This window comes from Ptiloglossa arizonensis, chromosome 4 (genome assembly GCF_051014685.1).
Source record: "Ptiloglossa arizonensis isolate GNS036 chromosome 4, iyPtiAriz1_principal, whole genome shotgun sequence".
Taxonomy (NCBI): Eukaryota; Metazoa; Arthropoda; class Insecta; order Hymenoptera; family Colletidae; genus Ptiloglossa; species Ptiloglossa arizonensis.
This window is the reverse complement of record NC_135051.1, coordinates 22069317-22094900: the sequence shown is the minus strand read 5'-3', so window position 1 is coordinate 22094900 and position 25584 is coordinate 22069317. Positions and strand designations below refer to the sequence as shown.

General features: G+C 29.4%; 4 protein-coding genes across 11 annotated transcripts; 2 read left to right on the top strand and 2 right to left on the bottom strand.

Moving 5' to 3' along the window:
- Positions 1–141: 141 nt before the first annotated feature.
- On the bottom strand, positions 142–8062 carry LOC143145581 (general transcription factor 3C polypeptide 3). 4 transcript variants are annotated; one of them, XM_076309095.1, is made up of 13 exons: positions 7971–8062; positions 7720–7901; positions 3694–3868; positions 3450–3607; positions 3090–3364; positions 2640–2954; positions 2256–2562; positions 2054–2183; positions 1714–1971; positions 1467–1655; positions 1075–1389; positions 754–996; positions 142–623 (listed from the first exon to the last, which is right to left on the bottom strand). In XM_076309095.1, the coding sequence occupies exons 3-13, from the start codon at positions 3853–3855 to the stop codon at positions 276–278; spliced, it is 2700 nt and encodes an 899-aa protein (XP_076165210.1). In that variant the 5' UTR covers positions 3856–3868; positions 7720–7901; positions 7971–8062; the 3' UTR covers positions 142–275. The 4 variants fall into 4 exon arrangements, with proteins under 4 accessions (XP_076165210.1, XP_076165211.1, XP_076165207.1 ...); XM_076309096.1 differs by having other exon boundaries at positions 3117–3364; XM_076309092.1 differs by lacking the exons at positions 142–623; positions 754–996; positions 1075–1389; ... (6 more) ...; positions 3450–3607; positions 3694–3868 and adding exons at positions 4007–4416; positions 4525–6368; positions 6647–6829; positions 6894–7352.
- On the top strand, positions 7772–13235 carry S1p (membrane-bound transcription factor site-1 protease). Its single transcript, XM_076309091.1, has 14 exons — positions 7772–8264; positions 8471–9000; positions 9117–9248; positions 9327–9536; positions 9612–9796; positions 9879–10176; positions 10313–10464; positions 10548–10828; positions 10909–11020; positions 11099–11357; positions 11447–11721; positions 11808–12097; positions 12177–12453; positions 12544–13235. Exons 2-14 carry the CDS (start codon positions 8485–8487, stop codon positions 12908–12910), a joined length of 3354 nt encoding a protein of 1117 aa, XP_076165206.1. The 5' UTR covers positions 7772–8264; positions 8471–8484; the 3' UTR covers positions 12911–13235.
- Positions 13236–13482: 247 nt separating this feature from the next.
- LOC143145346 (replication termination factor 2) lies at positions 13483–16261 on the bottom strand. Of its 2 annotated transcripts, none has more exons than XM_076308649.1 (5): positions 16117–16261; positions 15637–15832; positions 14914–14990; positions 14283–14666; positions 13483–14180 (listed from the first exon to the last, which is right to left on the bottom strand). In XM_076308649.1, exons 3-5 carry the CDS (start codon positions 14980–14982, stop codon positions 13776–13778), a joined length of 858 nt encoding a protein of 285 aa, XP_076164764.1. In that variant the 5' UTR covers positions 14983–14990; positions 15637–15832; positions 16117–16261; the 3' UTR covers positions 13483–13775. The 2 variants fall into 2 exon arrangements, with proteins under 2 accessions (XP_076164764.1, XP_076164763.1); XM_076308648.1 differs by having other exon boundaries at positions 13484–14180; positions 14914–15046; positions 16117–16260.
- Positions 15683–25072, top strand: Vha44 (V-type proton ATPase subunit Vha44). Of its 4 annotated transcripts, XM_076308647.1 has the most exons (9): positions 15683–15863; positions 16881–17202; positions 19304–19885; positions 23197–23383; positions 23628–23726; positions 23811–24019; positions 24167–24311; positions 24375–24510; positions 24650–25072. In XM_076308647.1, the coding sequence occupies exons 2-9, from the start codon at positions 16917–16919 to the stop codon at positions 24743–24745; spliced, it is 1740 nt and encodes a 579-aa protein (XP_076164762.1). In that variant the 5' UTR covers positions 15683–15863; positions 16881–16916; the 3' UTR covers positions 24746–25072. The 4 variants fall into 4 exon arrangements, with proteins under 4 accessions (XP_076164762.1, XP_076164759.1, XP_076164761.1 ...); XM_076308644.1 differs by lacking the exon at positions 19304–19885 and having other exon boundaries at positions 15690–15863; XM_076308646.1 differs by lacking the exons at positions 15683–15863; positions 19304–19885 and adding an exon at positions 16343–16523.
- Positions 25073–25584: the final 512 nt, after the last annotated feature.

Genomic DNA, 25584 nt, shown 5'->3' with positions numbered 1-25584 from the left:
AATAGACTTAGCATAATATACTTACACGACAACTTTTCTTTCGAAACACCTCGATTCCAAAATTATACTTTCATTTTTATTTATCCTGCTAATGCCAATAAAAAACGGATCAGCATAGTTTAATTCATGAATTTATTTAGAAATAAATTCGTTCATTTTACAGAAAATAACATATGCATGAGTAAGAATCATTGAACATTAAATATATCTTCAAATATATATATGTACATAAGTTACATTATACTTTGCAATGGAAGTCCATCGCTAATTTTATTTTAAAAATGAATAAGATATTCTTTATCTGAAATAAGTTTATTTTGTCTGAAACACTCACCAATCCACTTGCTTTTAGTGATTATTAGTGGTCTTTGTATTTCATTGTCAATTAGACTTTTGAGTTCAGAACTGATAGAATTTTCATTGCTAAACACATGTGTAACAGAGTCATCAATAGTATCTTTAATTATTCCTGCCAAAAAACGAAATTCAAACTTTAACCAATCTGAATGGTCATCAAAATAGCCTATTATGCCTCGAAATATGGAATAAGGTGATGTTCCACTGTCAAACAACTCTTCATCTAGCTCTTTTATTTGCAAATGGTCAAACTCAATAGTAGTTGCCTGAAAACAATTTTACAAAAGAATTCTAAGTACCCTCATAAATCACATTTTTAATAGATGTATTAAAATTATCATCATTCCCCAAATTTTTTTCTAACGTTATACAAAGAATAATAATAATACATAATACCATTTCTTCAGCTTTTCTGAAAGAACGTGCTAAACTCTCTTTGTTTGCATCCACAGTAAAATTATCGTAATACTGATCGTAATATTGTGCTAATTGACGTTCCGTAGATTCACGGCTGCATATTAAATCCCATGGTAGAAAGTCTTGTAATGATGACCAATTTTCTTCCTTGGTGACCCGTTTGAACCAATCTAACGATACTACGTTATACTTTTTACATTGTATAATATTCTTTGCTCTTGCCTAGAGGATTTAGTTTCATATATAAATAATTGAAGTTCTATTGATAACATAATAAAAGAATATAGTTTATATTTTTACCGTTTTAACATTGCCAACAATAATACAGTAGTTCTCCTTTAATGGAGTTTGAACCACTTTGGCTCTATGTTGTGAAAGAATATTTTCAATGTGTTCTTTAGGTAACTCGTCATCTCCATTTATCACGCAAATTTCTTTACCATCGAAAAGTCGTGTAAGATAAACCAGTGAATTATCAAAAATGTTAGACTTTGTTAATTTCTCTTCAAATTTTGTTGAACACTGTTTTATTCTACGTACTTTAATTTCAGGAACTTCTTCTATATCATTGAAATCTACATCTGGTTTTATTAACTTTTGAATCGGTCTTGAATCCTGCATAACAATAAAATCTGTTAGTCGTATATTTATGTAACCAAGTAATTAAAATTTATTCATTTAATTGCACACACTTTGACAAGTGATAACAGTTCCCTGGTGGTACAAACACTATACCATGGTTTATCAATTCTAACATTCTTGACCCTTGGAAATCGTAAACTGTAATTTGTTGGGTAATCATTACTTTGTGTCATCTCTGTTGCTCGTACTGTCAAAATAATGGAATCTTCAGGACGAATCCACTTATCCGGTAAATCTAGCTGTAAAATATTAATGTTAAAGCTTTAAATACATACATATTTATTTTACAAAACTTACCCTAGGGGGAGTTACATTTGCAGGGCACTCTATTTGCCATTTATCTTTGAATCTATTCCAAAGTTCTTTCAAGGTTTCCATAGAAATACCATTACTGACTGATACAACAGATAAAAATTGTGAGGGATTCTCTCCTGGAATATCTGGTGGCAAAGCCACTGCCATTAGAAAACTTTTCATTAAACCCATAAATTTTCCTTCACCATAGTAACCACCAAGGATAATCAAGTCTACATCATGTACCAAATTATCAGAATACTGAAACATTATTGTTAAAATTAAATAAAAATGTATAAGTAATAATTTTATAAATAAATATTAAAAAAAGAGAAAATATTACCTCTGCTTTTATTTTATAACAACCAATTCCATCTCGCACATTTGGTTTATATTTAGTGTTACATTTCTTTACTACAATTCCTTCTTCTTTATTTTTCATACTTTCCTCAAAAATTGTATATATTTCTTCTCTTTTAACGAAGATAATTAAAATTATACACACAAAATGTATTCTTAAAGTTGCTTATAAAGATTAATTATACCTTTTAGAAATTTTAACGGATTTACATAACATTAGATGGCCCTCTTCTTCCTTAAACGCATTTTTCAAGATTCTCAGCCTTTCTTCATAAGATTTATTATCAAGTAAATCATCATTGTACATAATGATATCAAATGCAATAAAACATGGCTGATGATGACTATTTTCTGAAAGCTTTTTAACATCAAAATTCATTCCTTTCGAACCCAATAGTTTCTTCTCTTTATGCCAACCCATTAATTCACCATCCAAAATTATTGATTTACATTGTAAATTTAAAAGTCGGCTAAATACACTACTCATAAAACCTGGTAAAAAGATTAGAAGTATAAAGATTTCTTTTTGCAATAAGAATGTGTTTATTTATAATATATTTGAATTATACCTGATGAACTAATTTCCCCGTAACCACAATTATTTGTAATGTCGTATCCTTGTCTCGTAAAGTATTTATATTTACCATCTTTCATATGCACTTGAGATCGTTCACCATCATACTTGAATTGTATAAAATACTGTTCATCTTTAGTGAAAAGTTTCTCTGTATTTTCAATCCTACACCTCTCTAGCAACATGGGTTTAATATGAGAGAAAACTTTAATGTTGTGATAGTATCTCAACTGAGGATCATACAATGTATCGCAAACCTGACGTAAATTTGATGACACATCAAACAATGTATTTGCATTTGGATGAAAAACTGAAAAAACACATTATCTGTAAATATATTCTCCTAACATGAAATAAAAGTGAGTAGATTAAAAACAAAATTAATGAGAAATAGTCAAAGCTATAAGTTAAATATAATAACTCAATATTTATGTAAAGGAGAAACCTCGTAGTATCTTTTTTGTCCCAATACCAAGTTTCAAATCTTTAAGAATTATTCGTGTTATCCATTTAAACTCCAATGCATTGATTTTTCCGAATAAAACTTTAAATGCTTCATCCTTTTCCTGAATAATTTCATTTCTTGATGATATATTATTAAGGAATAAGTTGATTCGTTCTATTTTGAAACATGAACTCTCACGTGGCAACCTATTTTTGAGAATCCAATAAGCTTTTTCTGCAAAGTCAGATCCTGCAATCTTTTTCGTTGTTGAAGCTCTGAAACAGTGTTCTTTATTCAATATATAAAATGGTAATGCAACATTGATAGTGAAAAGAAACAAATATCAAGTAATAATCTTACTTGTATCGTATAAGATTATTTCCGTCCTTGCTACCTTTACCTAAGCAAAATACACGAATATAAAGATTAGCAAGGGATTTCTCTTTTAAATTGGAAGGTCCACGTTCTCGTTCCAAATGTGGCAAAATTAATCTCATTATAGAAAAGAGTGAAGTATCCTAATAATACAAATTTTTAATTTCGTTTTAAAAAATAGTTGTTATTTATTGTTAATGAAATTTAATTAAAAAGTTCATAATCATACCATACGTGGAAATCTTGTTTTAAGTTTGTTATTAATAAGACGACACTGTTGGATGAATTTCTCTAAAATCTCGGCTTTCTTAGCTACACGTGCTTTCTTGATTTCTTCCAAGACATTACATAATTTCTTAAATTCAAGTTCGGCTGCTAATGTTACACTCATTTTACTTCTATATCTAAAAAACAATAATGTTTAATCATTCAACAACACGTTTATGATCAAAAATATAAAGGAGATATACTTAACACTTAACACTATATCGCAGGTTTAGTCATAAAAATTCTTAAAGTATAAAAATATTTAGATGTTTATTTACAGTATTATAGTTTATTTTACACTTTTGATCGTTTGTATATATTTCTTGTAGATAGTTGCGATTGTATGTAATACATAATAAATTATTAATCATGCATTAGTAATAATATAAATTAACATTCTTAATCTAAACTGTAATATAGTTTTCAATGTACATTCTTGCCAACAAGTAATTTTCTGATTCTAAATAAATAAGATGTAAATTGAAGGCAGCTTCTTGTTTTAAGTCTAAAAGATATGAATTCTTTTTAACTAAATCTCCAGGATCTTCATTAAGTACTAATTTGTAAAAATGTACAGCTGCTGGTAATAAACCAATCTGATGGAATGCACGGCCCATATTGTAATGGGCTTCTTGCTTGCCATCTTCACCCCGTAATTGACAATATTTCTTCAGGAAAGCGATAGCTAAAACAAAATGAGGTAAAAAGTACTAACAAATAAAAGTATTAAAAAAATCGCAATCTTTCACTTCTTAAATAAAATAAACTACTTTATCTATACAGCTATAGTTACCTTGAATTACAAGTTGATTTTTTTTAGCAGATAATTTTTGACACGCCATTTGTAATAAAGTTACACCAATAAGTAATGCCAATAATGCACTGGGTGCAACTTTAAAAAGAGAAATGTAATCGTTGAGGGCATATTTATATGTTCCCGAAACAAGACAGTTGTTAGCATGCATTATATTTAAATAAGAAAATACATCTTCCCTTCCAAGAAGACGCATAATGAATCTATTATGCCTACAATCTTGGGCATTTTGAACAATAATATTTAACAAATTCCAAGAGTTTGGCCTCTGGCAGATGCGTATTAATTGTCGAACAATGTTATATCCATGATAGGAATCATTATTGTAAATGCAAGAGAGCAAACATAAAAACATAATATGAGTGTTTCTCTTTTCAAATCGTTTCGATGTTAAAGCACTCAAACATATTCTCTGCAGTAAACCATACTTCTTTAATTTACAAGCTAATTTACACATTTGAACAAGTAAGAAAAATTCATTCTTTTCACTTAATTCTGTAGTATTGAGAAAGACTGGTACATTTTCTTCTTCAAATTTCTCTCCTCGTGATAGTCGATGAAGTTTTAATGAATCTATACGTTGTCGTATTCCATATGCTCTAGTTAATGCATTCAACTCAACTTTGCTCCTTAAATGAACACAATGTCTGGAGAAAAGTAACATTCCAGATCGAAAATATTCATCGTATCTCCTTACTTTAAAAAGAAGCAATGTTCTTCGATAAATTACATGAGGATCTAAAGTATCTGACTCAGGATCTTGATCAAGGACTTCTATTGCTTTGTTGTATTGACCCTTTAATTGATAAAGTTTAGCTAGAGCTATTCTTGCACCTAAATGTTGAGATGATAACTTTGTAACAACTTCATAAGATTTTATTGCTTTTTTCAAATCTTTGCAGCCAACCCAACATTCTGCATGTCGTAACCACACTGCAGCTAAACTATAATTATTGCTATTTACTAATGGATCTAATAATGCTAAAGCACGCTCAAATTCTTTTTTCCCCATCAGAGTTTCTGCTATGTCTAAAAAAAGATCTCCAGAAATTTCTGGATTTTCATTCAAATAAAATTTGGACAAAAGATTTTCGGCTAATTTCATTTGATCTAATTCAATAAGGATTATAAGAAACTTTGCTTTTAAATCAACAACAACATCATCTGGTATACCACAGGCCTCTATTTCACCTATATCCCTATCTTCTGATTCTTCTTTCTTTTCATTTTCAGATTTTTTAACCATTATGTATGGATTCTGTTTATCATTAATATGTTTATATTTTACCCAGATAGTTGTATATTTAGTCAAAATATTTAAACATTTTCTAAATCTTTTTAGTGCTATTAATATTTCAGTCATAATATTAACTTCTTCCAGAGTAATAAAAGTAGGACACTTTGAAAAAATATTTTCCATTGCTTCTAATGCTTGCTCATTGTTATTTTCCTCCATGTATCGTTTAGCCAACATTTTAGCATACTTAACTATATTATTACCATCTTCAGGTTCCAATTGATGAACTAATTTTGAAAATCCCCTTAAGTAAGCTTTCTTATCTCCATTCCGTTCTAAAAGTCGTGCTCGTGTTTCATATAAATTTATATCTTTTGGATTTGCCTGAATTGCTTTATTATAACATGTTATAGCTTGTTTAATGTCTCCACTTTCCAATGACATATTTGCTAATCGCACCCATTGATCAGCATCTCTTGGACTGAGATGTGCTGCTATTAAAGCAAATTGTAATGATTTCTCTGGTTGATCTGCTTCATATATCATAGCTAATGTATGAAATGGTTCTGGAGCACTTGGTACTTGTCTGAAGGAGTATCACAATATATATTTTATAATGTTTTATTTGTAAATCTCAAAATAACATGTATGTTTTGTATGCAACAACCATTGTGGTTTATGAATCTGTAGAAAAAAAAGAATCAATCAATCTGAATGATGGATTATTATTTAAACTTCAAATTTTCATGTCAGGTGACTGCTTTAATTAATCGATCTATCCAAGCTGTTGATATTTTTTTTCTACTAAGTCTTATAATCCACAGTAACTGCTGCCTACATTTTAATTTTGGAAAAATCACTTGCCTAATTATTTCCATACATATTTGAGCAGCTAATTCTGTATTTCCTCTAGCAAATCTTAAATTTGCTTCACCCATAAGACCTTGTAGAACTGGAGGAAGTGTCCTTTTTTTTCGCCTATAACGTCTAGGTGCTTTGCGATAGATAGATACATTTGTTTCTATTTCTTCATTTTCATTATCATTTCTACAAAAAAAATTTGTTGCCAGGTGTTTTACGTAATGTATAAGAATCATTAGTGGAATACTACCTAGAAGGATCAGTTTCTAGAGTTTCTATATCTACACCTTGGTCCATTCTCAAAGAATACTCAGAGAATGTTAATTCTCCATTTAAGAATTGTTTTGTTAATTGATCTTCTTCATCTGCAGTCAATAATATGTCTTGATCTTCTATGTCTGTAGTAATATCCATGATAGAATTACTTTGTTCAGCATATGTATCTGGTATAATATTTTCTGCTATATCTTTAATCTCTAAAGCATTTGCTTCAACAAATTCTGTCATATCTACATTCATATTATTAAGAGCATTTTCATCTAGTTCTTCTATGATCACCGATGCTATTGTACTTTCTTCATTGATTGTCACATTGTCTTTGTGAGTTGGCGATGGTAAATTAATTTCAATTACTGCCTCTTCATCCATATCAGTTTGCATATTAGATGCCATTATGAAATTATTCACTTTTTGTACACAGTACAAAACACTAAATTTTTATTAGAAAATATGTTTAAAATAATTATATTGAACTAATAATAGTTTCATAAACATAAATATTTTTAAAAATCACAGTGAAAATATTTGTACAATAAAAATATAAGAAAATAAACCTTGCAGAAAATACTAAACAAAATTATAATATGATAATTAAACACTTTTCAATAGTCACGACATATAACAGTCAAACAGTATACATATGATAAGTATTTTAAAACTTTGTATTTTAAATTATTAAATAATTTCTATATATTATTAACAATCTGTGTACATTAAAATTCATGTATTTACGTTATAAAATCCGTACTTATAAAAAATAAATTTATATTTGAGGTTAAGTTGTGTAAATTGTTTACCTTCGTTAAGTGTCACACGATGTAATTTACATGAAATTCCTTCAGCAAACAAATACTCTTTCACAATATAAATTTCTTATAGATATAAAATACAATTGATGTACTTTAATTCTTGTATCGGAAAATAGATAATACAAACAGTAATTTCTCTTACTGACATCAGCACTGTGCAATGTGAAGTTCTGTAAACAGTGTGATAATATGCTGCATTATGATTTGTTTGTTCATTGTTCGTAAGTGCAATTTATTACCAGTGAAACACATCGATTGTACTTCAAAGAAGTAAGGAACGTGAAAATATTGAACGAAAATGCATGTTTTGAACATTTCGATTTTTCGATCGAAGTGTATCTTTATTTTGAAAACGTTGAGGTTATGACATCAAAACAAAATTTTGACAATAAAAAACGCCTTTACGCCGTTTTTGGTTTTCTTAAAAATTAATCAAATAAAAAATATTATATTAGCTTCTTACTATCCAAATCGTTAAAAAGAAGCATGATCGGGAGAAACACTGTTTAATAAATTATGCCTTTCTACTACATGTAAGTTTCACAAACTACAATTACAAACTGTAAGACAATTATGTTTATATAATCGAAATTAAAATAAATTTTTTTTATTATTAAAACCAATAAGATAACAGCACTGAAAAAATATAGAAGTTAATAAATGGTTTCCTAGTAATTCAATTTATTGTTATACTGACAAGCGTTTATAATTTATGTTAATTGTCATACATATTTTTCAGCTGATATTAATAGTATGAAGCCACACACATGCTGGCTATATATCTCTTTATTGTTAGTGCTTTGTAATGGGATTGAATTATCGCACAACCAAGTAAATTGTTCGGTCGATAGCAACAATTCTATAAATTCTAACACTGCCAAATTACCATGTCACAACAATGGTCCAGAACAAGTAAAAGTTCATTTTGCTAGCAGGATTGTTGAAAATGAATACATTGTTGCATTTAAGGGTTATTATAAACCTCATACACGTGAAAATTATATAAGGGCTGCATTGAATTTATCTGGCATTCGTAATTGGAAGATTTTATTTCGTGACAATTTGGCCAGTAATTTCCCTAGTGACTTTGATGTTGTTCTCTTAGAAGAAACAGACAAACATAATGGTCTTGATGCTTTAACTGATCATCCTCTTATTAGAAGAGTAACTCCACAAAGACTTGTACAGAGAAGTTTAAAGTTTGTTAATGCATCAGAAGATGCTGATTTCCCAGAATATAAAAATTTTAAAAGAAAAATTAACAATTATGTAAGTGTCTAAATCATACTTTGTTATATTTTATAGATATTGGTATTAATTGATACAATAAAGTGTATATTATTATATAATATATGAGTTATACCGAGAAATCATCCAAATTTTAGAACAACCAGTTCTGGCAATCAATCAATCGTCACACATCCCGTAGATTATTAAGAGCTATACCAAGGCAAATTACAAGCATACTTCAAGCTGATGCTTTATGGGGAATGGGTGTTACTGGATATGGTGTCAAGGTAAACAATATAAGTTTAAACAATTTCTTCAAGAAAAAATCATAAAATATTTGTTGTATGCACAATAATTATTGTTAGGTAGCAATATTTGATACTGGATTAGCAGCAAGCCATCCACATTTTAAAAAAATAAAAGAACGATCAAATTGGACAAACGAAAAGACATTGGAAGATGGATTAGGCCATGGAACTTTTGTAGCTGGAGTTATTGCATCATCTTGTATAGATTGTCTTGGTTTTGCACCAGATGCTGAACTTCATATTTTTCGTATTTTTACTAATACTCAGGTACCTTTTATTTTTTTTATAAATATATTTCCTACTTAAATCCAAAATTTTGCAAAACTTTTTGCTTTTTTATAGGTATCATATACTTCATGGTTCTTGGATGCATTCAATTATGCTATTCTTACAAAAGTTACAGTACTAAATCTTAGTATTGGAGGGCCAGACTTTATGGATCATCCATTTGTTGATAAAGTATGGGAACTAACAGCAAATGGTGTGATTATGATCTCAGCAATTGGTAATGATGGACCTTTATATGGGTAAGGAATTAAAAATTCACTCTTCTTGATTTCAGAATTTTAAATTATTCTTCATAAGTGAATTTAATTTTATTTAATACAGTACTTTAAATAATCCTGCGGATCAAATGGATGTCATTGGAGTAGGTGGAATTAATTGGGAGGATCAAATAGCAAGATTTTCATCACGAGGCATGACAACATGGGAGTTACCATCTGGATATGGAAGAGTAAAACCTGATTTGGTTACATATGGATCAGGAGTACGAGGATCTGCATTACAAACAGGTTGCAGAACATTGTCTGGAACTTCTGTTGCTAGTCCTGTTGTTGCTGGTGCTGTAGCACTTTTAGCCAGTGGATTTGTACAAGCAGATGGATCTCAAACTGTTAAACAAAGAGTAATTATATCTTAAATTTGTACTTTTCTATGTATTCTACACAATAGCATTAGCTATTTAATATTTTTATATATTAATTACTTTAAAATTATATTAGCAAATAAAAATTTAATTTAGAAGTTGTATATGATATAAGGTAACTCCAGCAAGTATGAAACAAGCATTACTTGGTTCGGCGCGTCGCTTACCTGGCGTTGGAATGTTTGAACAAGGTGCAGGAAAGTTAGATTTGTTACGAGCATTTCATTTTCTTCGTTCATATACACCGATTGCTACACTTAGTCCAAGGTACTTACTTTTTTACATTATATTGTAAAATATATTAATTTAACATTATTTATAATTATGTATAATATGTCGTATATTACTAGCTATATAGACCTAACTGAATGTCAGTATATGTGGCCATACTGTACCCAAGCTGTGTATCACACTGGTATGCCTACAATTGTAAATATAACTATAATAAATGGTTTGGGAGTATCTGGACACGTAGCAGATCTTTTATGGCATCCTTATACCGGTAATGGAAATGGTGAACGAATAGATGTATCAATAACTCACAGTGACGTTCTCTGGCCGTGGTCTGGGTGGTTAGCAGTTGCAATAACAGTTCCATCATCTGCTCGTGACTGGCAAGGCATAGCACAAGGTTGACAATGCCTTACTTTCCTTGTTTATGTATTTGTGTTGTATAAAATTTCTATTTATACAGTTTAACTTTTTATGTAGGCTACGTATCTGTTACAATTGAATCGCCACCAAGTGATGGAGAAGAAAAACCGAGACAATCTAAAATAGAATTACCTTTAAAGGCAAAGGTTATTCCTACACCACCCCGCCAGTAAATAAAAAAAAATTAATTTCTTTAATATCATTATGAATACTAATATAATTAGAACAAATAATATTTATTTCATAGAAAACGTATTCTATGGGATCAATATCATAATTTACGTTATCCTCCGGGATATTTCCCAAGAGATGATTTACGCGCAAAAAATGACCCCCTTGATTGGAATGGAGATCACATTCACACGAACTTTAAAGATATGTATCAGCATTTACGTAATGCCGGTTACTACCTAGAAGTACTTGGTGCTCCATTTACTTGTTTTAATGCTAGAAACTATGGTACTTTGCTTATCGTAGACACAGAAGAAGAATTTTTTCCTGAAGAGGTGATCTTGCATGCATTGTACAATTTTTAATAATAACTTTTTCTATAACATTTAATTAATTGCGCTAAACAATGGCAAACTTATTTCAGGTCGCTAAATTAAAACGAGATGTAGAAGAAGAAGGTCTCTCCGTAATTATATTTGCAGATTGGTATAATGTCACTGTTATGAGGAAGGTAAAATTTTATGATGAAAATACTCGACAATGGTGGATCCCAGATACAGGAGGAGCAAATGTACCAGCCCTAAATGATCTACTATATCCTAACTGGGGAATAGCATTTGGGGATCAAGTGCGCAATGGCCAGTTTACTCTTGGTCAACATCCACCTGTTGCTTTTGCTTCTGGTACTACAATTACTCGGTATGATAATATTATTAAAAATATATTCGTCTGTATTACTTGTATATAGTTTATAGTATGAGAAATACATTTTCCTATTAATCAAGGTTTCCAAAAGATGGAATTATTCTTTATGCGGAATTATACGATCAAGGACAAGAACTTGTTCTTGAATCTGAATCAAGATCTACAATGTCTATGCCAATTCTTGGACTTTTTCAAACAAATGGTTATAGGAGTACTAAAAAAATGTATAATGATAACTATGACAGCAACATAATAGCAGATAAAGAAAATTTAGACAAAAATAATATAAAAGATCAAATAAATATTGTACCAGGCAGAATTGTTGTTTACGGGGATTCAAACTGTATTGATGATAGTCATTTACAAAAACGTATGTTTTAAAATTAATACTAATTTAATGAATTAGTTGTATACATATATATAATTTATTAACGTTACATTATTATTAGCTTGTTTTTGGATGCTTGATGCTATACTAGAGTATACAACAACAGGTCACGTTGCAACTGTTTTTACGGACGAAAGTCAAACTAAGGCAAAAATTCTTGAAAAGCCTAGCATTTTAGATAGTAACGAATTACCACAACGTATGGAAGATAGTCATTTAAAACGTCATAGTAAAGTATTACTACCTGAAAATACCAATACTGGCCATATTCGACCACTTCCATCTTGCCCTACTATCATTCTTGCTATTCCAAGACCTCTGAATGAATCTGTCCCTATGTAAGTAATTATAAACTTTGTTATATTGGTATTTCATTTACAAGTTACCATCATTAAATAATATTATTCATAAATTTGATTCTATTCCAGAAATCTTTATAAACCTCAGAAATTACTCTCCATGAGAGATACCATAGTTGCAGTAAATCCAGTTTTGCAAGATTCAAGTCCTCTGTGGCTTAGAAGGCGAGTTGGTGGTGCAAACATTCCTACACTGCATCATGCAGAGCAGAATAATATTGATGAATTAGAACAAACTGATGAAGATAATAGTGAAATATTTACAAGTAAGTGGCGTTACATGGCAGGAATCATTATTGTAGGAATTATTGTCCTCTGTTTATTAAATCGATGGAATTGCTTAATATCAAAAAGGCATTCTCGAAGAAAACGAACAGTCGGTAGATTACGCAGAGTTATTCAAACAATTTCTGTGCGCAGAGTGCCTCAAATGTGACTTTACATCTGACAAATCTTTAACCAATGCAAGATAATGTTCAATTATCTATGGTAAACGATTAGAGAATAACAAACTATATTATGTGCCTTTAAATATACAGTACTCAACATACATTTAAAAATTATATAAATTATTTTGATAAATTTTGTGTGTCGCTAATTCATTCTATACATGTACATATTTCTGTTGATATACATACATGAAAATGCAAAATCACTACATTATTTCTTCATTTAATCGCTTAAATAAAATTAAGTCCAAATATAAGTTCATTATGAATAAATATAGAAATATGTTAATGAAATACGAGGAAAATAAATATAAATTTGCACTTCCAACAGATTGCAAAGATATATTTTGGATTTACCATTAGTAGCATTTTATATGTTTGTATATGTATTTTATCAAACACATTAATCTTTAAGTTTATAAAATACATATTTGCTTGTGGTGCACAAGCATATGCAAAAGGATTATTATATTATATTAATATTAATAGAGTAATAATATAAGTTTTTTCACTGTTATTAATTTGTGATATATAATTATTATTGTTTTAATACACATGAGTATAATAATATCCGGTTTTTGTTACAAACATAATTTCAATAAGCAGTAATACAATACTTTTAATTTATAAATGTTTCTATTTAGTAAGATGAATTACCTGATTTATAACAATCAAAGAAACGATAAAAATAATAAGATTATTTATCCTTTTTAAATATAAAATTATTTATTTAGCGACATGGAAAGATTTTACTATTTGCAATGTTTTAATTATTTTTGTATATAATGTTGTCAATGTGCAAAACAATAATTGTATGTTTTTAAAACTTTTTACATTGAAATTAATAATACATTAATTGTAAAATGGATTATATGTAATCCAATGTGCCCTATCCTGTTCCGCTGCAGACTTATGAGTAGTAAAAATACTTTTAAAGACTTCTGATGCTTTAGGGTCCTTAGCAACACTATAGTTGTCTTTAACTTTTTTATATGCTGGATCTTCAGCTTCACTTCTGTTAGTATTAATTTTAAATGTAGCAGTTTTATCTTCCTTCTTCATTTTCTTCTTCGGTGTTTCATCTTCTTTAACATCTTGTGTTTGACTATGATCTTCATTATGCTTCTGTTTCTTAGATTTTTTTTGAGCAACCTTCCGAATTGACATATTTTCCTCCATTAGCTTAAGATCATCACCCTCTGCATTTATAATAATAACATCTGCCTCAGTAAAAAATTGCTGACACCGATGACATATCTGGTAAATATTGAAAAATATAAATCATTAAACTTATTTAATTGCACAGATAGTTTTATTTCAATCTGTCCTTATCTCAACATTCCTAATGTAATTACTTACTGTACTTTTGATTTCTTTAAGTGCACGTTCGCTCATTACACAACCACACGACCACAAAAAGCAAAATTTATATTTGCCATTCATCTCTAATCCAATAATTGGACAAATGTATGGACTTTTACCACCATCTGCATAACAATCTCCTTTTTCTGCTTTATTACCATCAAATGCTGGATTTGGTGTTAAATTTAGATTTTTTACATCTTTCAAGCTCTTGATATGTTGTGCTGATTCTGGGAGTGTGCTTCGATCAAGAAGACCTTCCAATACAGATTCTTTGCTGTACAGGCGCCCTAAAGCACAACCAACTACTGGTGGCTGTAGCGGTAATTGTTTTATTGTGCAATGTCTCCATTTAAATGCTAGCTCTGCCTCTTTATCTTTCTAGAAATAATTACATAAAAACATAAATTTTTCTGTAAATTTAGTTACATTTTATGAGTGTATGATTTAATAAAATATATGACAATTAAATTTGTTTTTTTTTTTTCATATGTAATATATATGTAAATAACTTCACTAGTGTACGAAGTTCTTATATATGACAAGAGTACGTAGGAAATTTGTAAATGAAAAACGCTAATGTTGTATGCAGTATACAACTCATGCACAAATATGAGTACAAAATTACCTGTTCTGGTTTCTTTTTAACTCTGACAAGTTCATCTCTACGAGGAATAGTTCCGCCATCGCAACCCATGATATATACTGATGTTTAGACCAAAATCGGAAAACAATTATGACTTAATGGACTCGAACAAGATCTACGTCAAATGCTATTATGGACTATAGCAAAGGTTCTCAACCAATCGCTAGCGACTCCTAATGAGTCAATCGATTGGAATAGGTGTTAGTATATTACTAGAGATTGGTTTAGAGGTCAGTAAACAAATATGTATATTAATTTTTCTACTTTAGAAAAAAATGATCTACATCATTATTAATTGTATAAATTTATATAATAATTTTGTGGTTCAAGAACAAATTAAAAATATATTATGATTATTTATTGTTTTTAATTTCTATTTCAACTTCGTTGTAATTTATTCATATTTTGCATCAGTATAAAATAGGATTTGCGAATAAAATGTAAGTTTGAAATTTTTTTAAAAAAGATTGAGAATCAATGCTATAGTATTTAAGTAAACGAGTTTAGTGTTACCAACTTTCCATTCGTAACAAGAATGTTTTCGTAACAAACGTAATTTTATTAAATTGAAAGAAACATATGTATCTCTTTTACAATTAATGCCAACAATATATAACGAATGAATCGTTAATAAACAAAAATTTTAAATTCATTTAAGTCTACCGAAAGTTGAGAATGAAAATTTTCAGTGTTTGGCAACAGTACCGATCGTTGCAGCTGGTCCCGAGTCAGCTGATGATACTCCCTTTCAGTTTATGTTTTAGTTATCGGGCGGGTCGTAAGGCAGCAGCACACAATTATCATCACGTGAGGTCACAATGGTTTCTGATGGTTTCGGCGACGAGTGATTAGAACAGCGAATGTTTTGAATTTCTTGAGAAATTCAAGCATCTGCCGAGTTCTGCATAGAAAGGTGTAAGACAAAATATCTGGTAAGTGGAAATAATTCGTTTGTTACATGAAATACACCGATACAGAAAGAATTTTTTGTCGAATCAAAAAACACTATTAATCCGTATTTTATGATTCAAAAGTGTCGAAAGCTTCTGTCAAAGTTTCTTTATGCACAATTTTGTAACATTTATGACAACAGTTCGTCGTACTAATTGACTTTAGGTTTCCATAAAATTCGGAACTTCATAGGTGATGCATTTTAAAGAAGAACTATTGTATTATCGATTTTACCAGTGGTTTAATAGTGGGCGCCATTAAGTCATTTCGGCAATAGCCCCGACTTCGTAGTAATGTCTTCACATGGTCAACGTCAATTCAAGGACACCTTTTCGTATGCAATTTCGTGCATACTTGTCACTTCCCTATATTGATCACTATACAAGTTCAGCGCGCCATTCTTACACTTAGTATGTGTCACGTGGAAAGCGCGCCTAATTACATAATACCGTAGCCGAGGAAATACATTGTGCCACACCCCCTTCTTTTATTTTACTTTTCACAAGTTCATGGATGCTTTAAAAATCTTTCAAACTTTGAATTTTATACAATTGATTACTTCATCTACAACTGACCAACAAATCAATGAATGATGCCCCTAACATTATAGAGTTATATGTCAGATCAATAATATACAGAAGGTGAAGCAGGTGGTTGTTAATGAAATTATCTTTTCCTTATAGATCAATTTTCAACAATTGTGAAGATCGTTACTTGCGTATATAAAACAAATGATGTACAATCGTTGTAAAATAATGTTAAAGTGTTATTGAATCCAAATCATACGAAATAATATGTTATTGATTTTGTAAAAATACATACAATGAGTGATAACTGAACATGTGTTGCTAAGTTATCATAAAAACTGCAATATAAAAATGAAATTATTGGATAATTTAATTATATAGAAAAGCGTATTTTTAAGCTTGACTAGCCTAAGTTTGTTTCATATAATGTAAAGCAAAGTATAATTTGTACAATATAAAAAAATGTTTCAGAAACAGTAGGACATTTATTTTGAAAAATTATTCAAAATGACGGAATATTGGTTAATATCTGCACCAGGAGATAAAACATGTCAGCAAACATGGGAAACTATGAACAATTTGACTTCTAAGCAACATACTTTATCAGTCAACTATAAATTCCATATCCCAGATCTGAAGGTTGGAACCTTGGACCAATTGGTTGGTCTGTCAGATGACCTTGGAAAGCTTGATGCCTATGTTGAACAGATAACCCGCAAGGTTGCAACATATATGAAAGAGGTCTTAGACGATCAAAGGGACAAGCTTCATGAAAATCTTCTGGCCAACAATAGTGAGTACAATAATGTTGTGCTTGTATCTTTAGAACTTGCTCTTTAATTTACATCTATCCTCCGATGGAAGAGGGTAGGTTACCAAATATTCAAGGGTCCAAAATTATTTAACTTTTTTTTATGTGTTATATGTTACTGGGCAAAATTACTAATATAAAGGTTGAATAGAACACTGATTAAAAATATTAGTTTTTGGACCCTTGTAGACAGGTATCGATCGATTTTTTGTGTATGATGTTTTCTAACATAAAATAATATCAGTTGGCAAAAACATCAATGAATACTATACACAACACAAAACATGCACACTACTTAGAATTTGTTTTTAATGATAATCTTAAACATGTATCAGTTAATTTATTAAGATTTTTTATTTATTCATTGAAGATAATAATAGCACGACTTTAGAGTCTTTGATCCTTATTCTCCTAAGTACCCTACATTAATAGATCAATAGATGAAAACAAAATTTTGTCTGTGTATGCTAATTATAATATGAAAAGCATATTTTTTTTATTAATATATCTGAACGGACATCTTTTTTTTTCCTTTTTTTTGTTAAGAATAATATACAGGCAAAATACTTGTTGCTATAGCACATAGTAACTAACATTCATAAGTATGATGTGTACTATGAATCACAAACATATAGGTAATCTATGCATTTAAAATATAATGGAGAAATGAATTACATTTTACATTTTCTTTTATTGAATATATTAAGGTTGATCTAATAAAATTTTTATTATAGAAAATCATTATACTCGAGTTTTAATAAAAACCCAAATTTAATGTATTGTATTTTTTACAAATGACTGTTTAAAGATATAATGATATTAATGATGATTCTGAATATAAATTTCTTAAAGCATTAAAGTTTGTTTTATTAAGCACTTTTATATTTATACTTAATTTAATATATGCGAACTTTTTACAATTAGCATTATTGTATACTTTTATTTAAATTTTTTAAATTAATGTTTCTCGAAATAATTGTGGTACACATCATATTTTGCCATATAATTTATATATCTGTAGAATGCTTATTATTACTATTGAGTTAGACATCATATCATTTATTACTTACTACAAATAATTTTTCATGTTTGTGGTGTTGCTTGGCTTGCTTTGTTTAATTTGGACCACATTAACCCTGTTTCCCTACCTTACTTATTATTTTATTAACAAATGCTCATACATGTGCACCATCAAAAATGTTGTATAAAGCTACAACAAATTTTAAGACACAAACATGCAGTATAATGTACTAAGATGAAAGAAAATTTTCAAAACAGTACATACAAATCTGGACCCATAGACCACATTCATTGTTAAAAGTTTACAACGGACGCAAGGAGTTGCTTGGGTTACTGTGGTCACCAAGCTCCAATTAGTTATTACAAGGATTTTTTCCTTTCCTCTTTAATTCTATTGTTTATTATTTCTCCCTTGGCATTATAGATTGTTTGCAATTTATGTTTTAATCACTGCCTATCATTTACTCATACAGTTTTCAGTTTTTTATTCATTCCACTTACGTATTATTTTCTTTTCAATACCTTCTTATTGTTTTTATTACATTGGAGTATTTAACGAAAAGTTTACTTCATGATATAGGTAATCACATTAAATTTGTGTAACGAAAAGAAATAAAGAATATTAAAGTGAAAATTCAATAATGTAATCATGAGGTGCATAATTTTGGTGAATATAGTTATTCAAATATAACTTTTTCTTTTAACTTATTCTTCTTTAATGAAGATGTAATGTTTTATAATTATAAAATTAGTGATAGTTAGATAGTTATTATTATTAAAAATGAATTACAAGAATCATTGTCTCATAAAAATATACAACATTTTATAATATTGAAATTTGTAACTGAATCTTTATTAAGACATAGAGGTTTCCGTCCGCTAAATACTCCGTGTTTTTTTCTTTTTTTCCCCCTCTCTCCCTTTTTTTTTTTTTTTTTTTTTTTGAGTTATTTTGATTGAGTTTCGACAGCATTGTCGTTAGGCATTTGCGTAGGACGCAATAATAGTTGAACGAGACGTAAGAAAAATCGCGCGGAGATTGGGACTGGGCTGTAATGGATAGGTCAAACGTCAATGGATGGGGAGAGCACGAGCCCCGAAGGGGGTCCGGACACCCCGCCAAACACCCCCGTCACCCCATCACACAAGACTTCAAAGGAGCACCATAAGCAGTGGAAGGAATCGGAGAAATGCGAACCAGAACCGGCCACCTGTTTAGGTCAGCATCATCACCAGCGTCATCATCACCATCATGAGCATCATCATAGTCATAAACATCATAATCATCCTTCTGATTTCGAAAAGAAATCATCACACAGTCCTCAAGGCCTTTGTGATGTCCGATCAAATGATCCTTTATCAGTATATTCATGCTACCATGCGCATTGGTGCGCCGCTTCTACCTCTTCCACACCTATTCCTAGTCCTACCCCTACGAGTCCGAGCCTTTCCCTTTCATCAAACTGTAGCAGCGAAGGAGAGACCAGATGGCAGTCGGCGACACGTCATCGGACTACCGAGAAAGCAGATCGATCTACCTTCAATCGCAAATCGCTCGGCAATGACGACGACGACGAAGACGATGCGGACCAAAACAGCGACCAAGACCAAGACCAAGACCATAGCGGCAATTTGCCCAATCCAGGTACCCGTCCTACCACCGCCAGGTCAACCCGTCGAACCTTATTCCCAACATAGCTGCGAGACTTGTTCAAACCTATTTTCCTGTGTACCTCGTGATTCGCCCGTTTAGCGACCGATTCTTGTCTTGTCTTATCTCCTTTGGAGGTAGATATAGGAGAGAAAGAAAGAGAGAGGTTGTCATTTCATGGTACTCGAGTTTTTAAACAGTAATTTTCGCATGCAGCTTTTGCTTAGGGAATATCTAGGAAAGAAAATAATTAAAACTCACATTGATCTTATTTCAATTCTTCCCAGTCACTACATAATGAAAGCGTCTTTATGATCCTAGTGCGCATTTCCTTCAATGTCAATTTTGCACAGCTGCACTACATATGCAATGTTTGTAACGCTGAAGTATTTTCTGCCAAATTTTGCCTCTAATGTAATAGATGATTTAAAGTCGTTTTTAAATGTTAAGGTGCTGTGTCAAATCAGAAAGCATTGCTTATTACATATTATATTTTGTTCTCTCACTGTAAGTAAATTTTCTACACTTTTTTTGTAACTGAATTTGCATTGTTCAAAAGACACAACTTGTTTTGTATCTATGACTAAGTACATCATATATATTTGTATATACTTCAATTATGTATCAAAAGAAAAGAGAACACTTTACAAAAGTCATGACAATCTCTCTCCAGTGCTTACAGCATACACAAAGTGAGACAGTACCAAAAGGAGAAATACTTCGCTTAGTTTACTTAGCTTGTGATTCAAAATAAAAAGAACCCTAGTATATCGAATACTTTACATTGTATCGCAATAATTTCCTTGGTGATATTGCAACAACATTTGATTTCTTGTGCACGCAGGAATTAAAATATTGGAAAATAACAAAAACAAATGCCCATGTTTCTAGCACATTTTAATTGCAACAAATGTGCATATGTTCGGAAAGTTTGGTTTTCGGGAAATGCTCTAGTATGTTTTAATTTCTTAGCTAGTTCTTTTTTACTCCTGCGTCCTAGTTATGACTATTTCACAAATTTTATACAAATTACAAGATACGTTAAGAAACTTATCAATTTTCTTTTTTTTTTTTAAGTCTGATTTTGATGATACAAAGGGCCATATTTGATTAATATTTTTGGATATTGTTCAATCAATTGTTCCAGGTGATGTAGATGAATGAATGAACACAGTGTATTACCTTAATCATTATCAACCTTTTTTAATATTTTAATAGCTTCTTTTTGTTTAATATTTTCTTATACCATACTTTGTTTTAGTTTATTATATTTACATAATTTTTTTTTATATTAATTTTGAAAGATACATGTTTAAATAAATTTTAAATTCATTAATAGAATTCTTTTGTACAATCAATATATGTTAATATAATTGGTTTTAAAAATATCATTCTTTTAACATTACTTTAAATTATTTTATTAATTTAAATAAAACTAAATTTGAAGTGATTGATTAAAAATTACAAGTGCTTGTGGATGTAAACTGTTAGCTATATCCACAAATATTATCTAAAGTATGGTTTAAGAACAGTTGTAAGAGATGTGTTCTCTAAATTTGGAAGCAGCAACACTATCTTATATAATTTCGTTTCTTTTAGTATATTATTTAGCATTTTTCCCATACCTGGCTTTCACATTGCTTTTTAACCATTACTTTCTATAATTTTCATAGAAGGACAATACTGCACAAACTATAATACATGTACAACATATGTATTATGGACGCTAGCACAGATTACAGAAGGGACACAATTAATAAAAATTTAAAAACACTTATCGATCGGTACATGGACTTATAAAATACTGTTTCGCATGTTCAGATAGATTTTGAAGACAGTATGGTGCTCAATACCCATCAACACTACAAGTTACCATTTCACAAAATACATCCTACTGATCAACTTTAATAAAGTACCTCATAAACAGTTGGCATGAAATGCTTAAATATCTTGGCTTAGTTGCATACTCTGTGTTGATGTTACTATTTCTCATAGTATAAAACATTTAGGTCACTAATATACATGAGACGACAATAATACTAAGAATAATTTTTAAAATATATGAAAAATCCATATTATGTAATATCGATGGTCACTATACTTTATAGTATTCATTACATTCATACTCTAATAAACCAAGTGTGCATGCGTGCGTGCGTTTATTCAATATTATTACAAATTAACAGCTTTATAAAAAAGAATATGATAATGCAACACCTCAAAATTTATATTAGTTACAAAGTTATCATAAATTTTGTTTGAATGAATATTTTAAAAAATATAATTTATTTTTTAAATTAATGATAAATAAGAAAAAGTATACAATCCGTTACTTTATGATAATGCTTAATATTATATTGATATGCAATTATGTTACAAATTTAATTGATGAGACTAGTCAGAACATTATACATACTTTATTCATTCAAACGTGATTTACAAGTAATTCCATAACATATAGTTATTTGAATAAATTAAATAAATTAATTTAAACTATTTAAAAATGTTATCTAGCTGAAGAGTAACTCTATTTAAATGAAATAATTCTCATATAAAAAAAAGATACATTGATAATATAAAATGCTTCTATACATTAATGTTTGCATGCTGTATTTTGTTAATGTCTCGCTTATTTTTGTAATGCTAATAACTAGTAAGGAGCGTACTAGAATCAAGAGAAATAAGTTTAGTAGAAACAGTCTTTCTCTGTTATTTCATTGTTGTCAATACTCTCCTTATCACAGAGTTTGAAAATTATTTTAATTTTGATCCAGCTAAAATTAATTTAATTAGATACATATTCATATGCATAAATATGTGTACACACATGTGTTTAGAAAACACAAAATTGTGAACACAACCTGGAATAAATTGCTTTTTTGCAAAATAAACTCATCAGCACTTGTATACAAATTTTTGTAAAAATCTCAACTGAGAGATACATAAAAAAGATATAAAAAGTGAACATAAAATGTTTCTATTCAAAAATATAATAATATAGGCTCACTATTTTGTGTATATATTGTATGTGAATACGTATGGTCTGTTCACATGTTTGTACAAATACTGTATAATTCAACAGAGCTTTATCATTTTCAGCTTCTAAATTTTATTAAATCATAAAAGATATATATTTAATACTACATTTGGAAGCACATTTAAGCACTTAGTATTACATGTAATTTAAACATTGCATGTTATGATTCTATACTTTCCAAATTTCGTGAGCTCTGTTTGAATATATTTATAGAAAATGAAAAATGTTGTTCCACAAGACAATTACTCTAATATTTTAAATTTACTAGGTGATCTACCATCATATATAACTCAATTCCAGTGGGATCTGGCAAAATATCCTATCAAACAATCTCTGAGAAATATTGCCGACATTATCAGTAAACAAGTAGGTCAGATTGATGCAGACCTCAAAACTAAATCTACAACATATAATAATTTAAAAGGCAGCTTGCAAAATCTTGAAAAGAAACAAACGTAAGTTCATTACTAAAATATGGGAAAATATTTATTAAAACGTTCATTGTTTGTATGTTTGTCATTGCTAGCTAGGAACTTAATATTTTATGTATTTCACTCAATTTATTATTATTGCTTTGAATGTTGTTCTTAATAACTACAATTAATAGAAAATTAATTCTTAATTTAAATAAGTTTAAATACTGAAAATTGGTACTATACAAATTTATACTAATAGTTTTAAATAATTTCTATTGTACAGAGGAAGTTTATTAACAAGAAACTTGGCAGACTTAGTGAAAAAGGAACACTTCATCTTGGATAGTGAATACTTAACTACATTACTTGTAATTGTGCCAAGGTATATATGTTTAGTTTTCCTATAATCTATTCTTAATATTATTGTTACCATTTAATAACGAATATTAATACATGAACATTTTAGAGCAAATTTCCAGGAATGGCACAGTGTATACGAAAAATTAACACCTATGGTAGTACCACGTAGTACAGAATTTATTACTCAGGATTCTGAATATGGATTATTTACTGTTACCTTATTCAAGAAAGTTATTGAAGAATTTAAATTACACGCTCGTGAGAAGAAGTTCATTGTCCGTGATTTTACATATAATGAAGAAGAATTAGCAGCAGGTAACTGCTATTTTTACATAAATTCCTACTTATATTTTTATTAAATATAATTCAACAGAACAGAACAGTAATCTACAACAGAAAAATTTACAGTATATAACATCTTATGTTGCTTATAGTTATAATATTAACTAATATGTATTATAGGGAAAAATGAGATTACAAAACTGGTAACTGATAAAAAGAAACAATATGGACCTCTTGTACGTTGGCTAAAGGTCAATTTCAGTGAATGTTTCTGTGCATGGATTCATGTTAAAGCATTGCGTGTATTTGTGGAATCTGTTCTAAGGTAATAACTGATTATATGAAATTTCTGAATATATATATATTGATTAGAGCAATAACTTAACAGGTATGGCTTACCTGTGAATTTTCAAGCAATTCTATTGCGTCCGCAAAAGAAGTGTGCAAAACGATTACGTGATGTTCTCAATCAGCTGTATGCTCATCTAGATTCATCTGCTACAGCTGCGCAAGGAAATCAAGATGTAAGTTATAGTACACTATTATTTAACGAAATATTTTATAAATAGTTCTTTTTGAATATAAACTTACTTTAAATGTTTTAAATGAATGTTTTAATATATCAAATTCGTTAATATTTTGCATATTGATTTGTTCAAACAGAGTGTGGATATACCTGGATTAGGTTTTGGACAAAACGATTATTTCCCGTATGTGTATTATAAAATCAATATAGACATGATCGACAATAAGGTTTAATCGTTAAATGAGAATGAGAATGAAAATGAGACCATTCTCCTCCTATATTTTAAATATTTTTTCATTTACATAACATACTTCTGTAACTCCAGGTACTTAACAGCAGGTGCATATGAAGATAAAATGTATTTTTTGTTCATATGAAATATGATTTATATTTTTAGGACTTTGTTACAAACTTGATTTTTAATGTAACTATAATTATTATTGGTTCACTTCTAGGAATAGACCAAATATTTATCCAAAAGTGATATTTTTATAGTACATTGAAATACCTGGAGAGATGTATAAACTATGATATTAGCTCAATATAAACTGTGCATAATAGATTGTGCAATCATTTGTATAAATTCCAACAAACATATTTGAATACATTTTGCAAACTTTCTTTTCTTTTTAAACAGACTATATTTAATTGAATAATAGACATTAGTACAAATTAAATCTATACTATGACTACTCTATCCAGTTTAAACTAGGAACTGTAAAAACCTGAAAATATTGAAAGATTTATTGTTACAGTTATAGAATCCATATATTCCTTGTAACGCCTAAATGTATTAATTTATTAAACTTCTCACAATTAAATATAGCACAACCTATTTTACATGGTATTACAGAAACAAAAAAATGAGTATCGTGCCAGAATAGAAATTCTGCAATGTATAACTGTATTATTTTATGTATTATCTATAAAATTAAGAACATTGTGAATATTATTATGAAAGGAAAAGTGCATCTTGTTATAATAACATAGAAATCATAATACTGGTCAAAGTGATGTTTTAACCGTCTTCATTCAAAGAGCCTTCATATTATACATGCTATATAGCAATTAG